This window comes from Triticum dicoccoides, chromosome 4A (genome assembly GCF_002162155.2).
Source record: "Triticum dicoccoides isolate Atlit2015 ecotype Zavitan chromosome 4A, WEW_v2.0, whole genome shotgun sequence".
NCBI classification, from domain to species: Eukaryota; Viridiplantae; Streptophyta; class Magnoliopsida; order Poales; family Poaceae; genus Triticum; species Triticum dicoccoides.
In genome coordinates, this window is record NC_041386.1 from 657319214 (window position 1) to 657324280 (window position 5067).

The following is a 5067-nucleotide window of genomic DNA, read 5'->3' on the forward strand; positions in this document are numbered from 1 at the left end:
ATCAGTATGTATAAGAAACATTTGAAATTAGATAAGCCGCGGTTTGTACCTGTATATAAGGAACTCTTTCACGGGTGCCTTGGGCCGGGAACTCGGCAAAACCGTCTACATTGTGGAAAGAAAAAGGATAAATGTATGACGAAAACTATGCCAAGTTTCGTAATGCGGGAGCTCCGCAAACTCAGTCTGCCATAACAGAGTACACAAACTACCCTTGTTGCCACGTGGCGTAAACTTTGCTGAGTACGGCCTGCCAATGCGAGAAGCTCGGCGTAGTCCGTACGAGCCGAGTTTATTTTGTTTGCCGAGTTCATTTTATCTTGCTCTCAACAACGGCATGCATCTGCCGAATCGGGCACGTCGCCGAGAAACGTACTCGCTTACGTGTTTTTTGTCGAGCTTACGTGATTTGACTCTCGGCAACGACCAACTTTCCAGTAGCGGGGGTTGAGATGTCATGTTCGAAGTTGCAAAATCTTTGTTCAAAACACGTTACAGCAGAAGTGTAACTTTATTTTTCAAAATGAAAGAACATTGGCTTGCAGCACAGTTACACATGTAGACGAACAATTCCGTTGGCGAGAATTGAACTAAGAAATAACAAAAGAAAAGATAACAATGATGGATGTTAAAAGAAAGTCCAAACTTTACAGCGGTAACTCTCGCTTGCAGGATGGAAGCAAACAATGGAGATGCAACAATGATGCATGCACTTAGTAGTAGTTGATTGCGCGACAGTTCTTCCTGATCTGTCCCTGGTCGCCGGTCTTGACCTCAATGCCGGCCATCTTCACCATGGCCTTCTCGAACCTGTCCTCCCACCACCCGGGGATGTTGGCGTTGTCCACCACCATCCTGGCCGTCTCCTCCGACGTCAGGAGTGCCGCGTCAGAGGTGAAGAGCACCGTGTGCGACAACACGTTGTTGTAGTACTGCTTGTCCATGTCATTTGGGGTCACCACGTCCTGCATCACCGTTGGGTCCTTGCCGCCCGAGGCGGCGTCTGCGGGGCACTGGCCACGCAGGAATGCGGCAAGGCCGCCGTCGATGTCGGAGGAGACGTTGAGGCGGTCGGGCACGAAGGCGGAGCAGTGGGAGCGCCCGATGGTGTGCGCTCCAGAGAGGATGACCAGGTCCTCCACGTCAAGGCCCTTGACGACAAAGCTGTCCACGAGGTCGCTGAGGTTGGATGCGGGCGGGGCGAGGAACTTGAGCGGCTCGGAGGCGTTGGAGAAGGTGCCGTCGCGGCGGCCGGATGGCACCTCGAAGTCCACCTTGCCGGCGCTGAGGATGCAGGACGCGTCGCGGGCCGAAAAGGCGATGATGTCGGCGCATGAGACAACGTCTGGGCAGGCCGCCTCGAGGGCATCCTTGATGGTGTCGATCAGCTCGAAGCCGCGCAGGGAGGGGTTGTTGGGCGGGCTGAGCTTCTCTGGCGTCGGGCTGAACGGGGTCGGGTCCAGGAGGACCGAAGCATCACAACCCTAGGCGACCACCAAAGATTTGACAAAATCAATCAACTATAAAAGTATACATGCATGTTTGCATTGCAATTTATTATTGTTGAGGGAATCGTTAACTGGTAGCTGTTCGGGTGGTTGTTGAATAGGTGATTAATAAGCTAATCAACTGATTTATTAGTTTGTCGGCTATTCGATAACTCTACGAATAGGGAAGTTAACTGATTAATTGAACGAATTCTTGAACAAGGCAACTTATTTCTTGCCGTGAGTAGGACGTACCTCGACGAAGCAATCGTGGAAGAGCATGCGGATCATGGCGGCGCCATTGCCGGGGTTCTGGGAGATGGCCTCCATCATGACGCCCTTGACGATGGCCTCCGCCTCGGGGCACCTGTCGTGGTAGAACCCGATCTGCAGAGGGCTGGCCTGGCACCCCACAGCAAGGAGCAGCAGCAGGGCAGAAGCCACCAACACTTGCAGCTTCTGAGCACCCGCCGCCATTGTTTGAAGCTAGCTCGAGTGCCTGACTAAGATTGGAAGATGAGATGTGGGAGGTGACCGATGGATGGGTCGGGAATGCCTGCTAGCTGTTGTATATACTTCGAGCATGATGTTGCTTATATAGGTGGGCATTCGAAGCATATGTTGTCGACTAGCCTTGTGCTTCATGGGAACATTACTAGCTACGTACACCGGCCGGTAGTTGCCACCAATCGTCGACGTTCAGTTCGCAGTGGAATTAATCAGAGGGCGTCGGTAATGAATGATATGATACACAAATAGCGAGCTAACCTTGAGTTTTTAGAAGATGACAGCTCTCACTAACCCTGATGGTTACATGGGGTTGACTTGACTGATGTATGAATCGGCCATGTATAAGCTGGACTGGGCCTAGCTATTTTGTACTGATATAGTAGCTAGACCAAGCAGCTGATTGATGTGGTCACCAGTGGCAGATGGGGACGCATGTTTTCCTGGCTGTTGAGAGGTCAGGTTAGTTAAAAACGTTTCTTAACTTAACTTATAAGGACGTTTACATGTCAATAAAAAAGGCTAAGAACTATTCCTTTTGACCTTTGTCCGTGTGTGCCCGCTTCGTGTCTCAAATCTGTTAGGGCTTGTACTTTGTTTTTGCGGGGTAAAGGGAGTTTTATTAAAATGTCATAGTGTTACAGTTGAGAGGCCACAAACCCTCAATACAAGGTGGAACCGAATGCAACCACACAGCTGTAGCTCGCTCGGAACGACTATAATTGGCGAACCGATCAGCAACTCTATTCTGAGTGCGATAGATTTTCTGAGGTACAAACTTCCTATTACTCATGAACTCCTTAATCTCTAGGACCAAGTGACCATAAGCCGAGCGAGTTAAAACATTGCTCTAAAGGCTCGCTAAGGCTTCAGAAGAATCCGACTGGACGACGACTGGAAGATCCGAGTGTTGGATAGCCAAGGCCATACCTTGCATGAGCGCATGTATTTCGGCCTCCAGGGCGTCGTTACAGTGGAAGAGGACCCAGTATGCTGCAAAAATAATCTATCCTTCATGATCTTGCAACACCATTCCTGCGGCCGCCGAGCTATCTGATGCCTGGAATGATCCATCAACTGACAGTGCAACATAACCCGGACTCGGCACCGGCCAAGGCAAGGATGGAACATCCTTCTTGGGAAGAATTCTTGGAGTCGCCGAAGATGGCATTTTTCCTTTCAGAATTTCATCCACCAAAAACCGACCAGCTAACTTTATGGATTTATAATAACTGTCGAGGAATTCCATCGTAGAAGAAACTGGCGGTACCTCCTTGCCATGAGTTTGGTCATTACGTAGCTGCCAAATGCGCCATACTAAGATGATAATCATGTCACGTACATCATCGGAACATCTGTATAAAAGGTGCATAAGCCATTCCCTTCCATTATCAACTAGGAGATCATCAGGTGGAAGGGGCCATCTTGCACGCATATGTAGCCAAATTTCTCTCGCATGGTCGCATGCGATTAGGGCGTGATATGTGCCTTCCTCCTCCAGACCACATAGTCGGCAAGTTGAGCTTGTGGATATATGTCGCGTCGGTAGTACTCTAGAAACAACTTTCCACGTAGTTACCTTCATCTTCTGCGGAACCAAAGATTGCCACACACAATTTCAAAGAGAGCGGGAACCATTTGCCGCCGCACTTGATGCCCCTTCAGAAAAAACTGTATCATGATCGCATGTGACTAATTTGTATGCACTCTTAACTGAAAATACTCCACTCTTCTCTGGAAACCATGACAGGAAGTCGGAACGCTGCCTTAGAGAGGTGTGTATCTTGAGAATATGTAGAACATCCATCTCCCAAAAATATTCACGAAGACAATCAGCCCTCCATGCCCCATTGGCGTCCAGGGAATCTAAAACATGATTTAGACGGCAGGTTCCCTTCGGGGTGATCAGACGGAAGGAGGAGGGCCGTGGGATCCAGGGGTCTCGCCACGTCCGGATGTGCTCCCCGTCCCCCACCCGCCATATAACTCCTCTTTTCAACAACTCCAACCCATGCAATATACCTTTCCACACCGCAGAACCAGTGTTTGGAAACACTGTGTCTAACAACTGACCATGAGGGTAATACTTTGTCTTCAACAGTCTCGCACATAGGCTGTCAGGGGAATCAAGAAGTCTCCAAGCTTGCTTGGCCAATAACGCTTGGTTGAACGCTCTCATATCCCTAAAGCCCATACCCCCCATGGATTTAGGAAGTCTCATTTGTAGAAGTGCATGCTCTAGCCAATGCAACCAAAAAACCGATCTCATGAAAGAGACTAGGCAGCACATTATACATCAACACTGCCTCTCACGTGTGGCTCCCTCAGACCTAAACGTGGACCGAAAGTGGACTGCAATTTAATTATGCCAGTCGGGTCTTGAACTCAAGGCCTCTTGACTCCGATACCATGTAGAAGTGCATGCTCTAGCCAATGCAACCAAAAGACCGATCTCATAGAAGAGACTAGGCAGCCCATTATACGTCAACGTCATTCTGTCCCAACTCATCCAAGCTTGTACTTAGAGACGAATAAATACACACTAACGAACAAATGATTGCACTCAATCTTAATTAGTGGCGCGTCATTTTTAATCCACACCACCAGTAATTTACGCCACCATGAATACGTTATTGGTGACGTGTCTGTATTTTCACACGTCACAAGTGTGTGGGACTAGGTGTCCTGACAAGGTATATGTAAGTAGTGCCGCGTGGTCTATGTGCCATGCTGTTGGTGCTGTCACTAGAGCTTGTGTGGCATCTAACTGACACATCGCTGATGTTTTTCGCAAACACGCGGGGTGTCTATCATTCATTAGTAGGTAGAAAGAAATCGATAATACTACACGCATGGACGAAATCAACGGGCTTTTACGGACTGGACTGCATGCACTACTTTAGTTGCCCCCCCCCCCCTCCCGATTTTAAGTGGTGGGTCGGCCTCACTTAACCAAATCCCAACCAATCAATGTTTAACCACTCCGTGATCCCGCTATAAACGTCCGTGCGTCTAGCATCGCTCGAAAGAAATAGGTTGTTCAGCCCAACATAGATAGTAGGGGAGAATAGAT

At 49.0% G+C, this 5067-nt stretch overlaps 1 protein-coding gene across 1 annotated transcript; it reads right to left on the reverse strand.

Moving 5' to 3' along the window:
• Positions 1-521: 521 nt before the first annotated feature.
• Positions 522-2034, reverse strand: LOC119287764 (peroxidase 2-like). Its single transcript, XM_037567372.1, has 2 exons — positions 1743-2034; positions 522-1484 (listed from the first exon to the last, which is right to left on the reverse strand). Exons 1-2 carry the CDS (start codon positions 1962-1964, stop codon positions 714-716), a joined length of 993 nt encoding a protein of 330 aa, XP_037423269.1. The 5' UTR covers positions 1965-2034; the 3' UTR covers positions 522-713.
• Between the last annotated feature and the right edge of the window lie 3033 nt (positions 2035-5067).

What these genes read in the sequence shown, in the direction of transcription:
- LOC119287764 (XM_037567372.1), bottom strand. Translation starts at nt 1,964, where the DNA reads ATGGCGGCGGGTGCTCAGAAGCTGCAAGTGTTGGTGGCTTCTGCCCTG. An exon ending in TCCACGATTGCTTCGTCGAG is followed by an intron (nt 1,485 to 1,742) that starts GTACGTCCTACT and finishes GTGGTCGCCTAG; the next exon opens with GGTTGTGATGCTTCGGTCCT.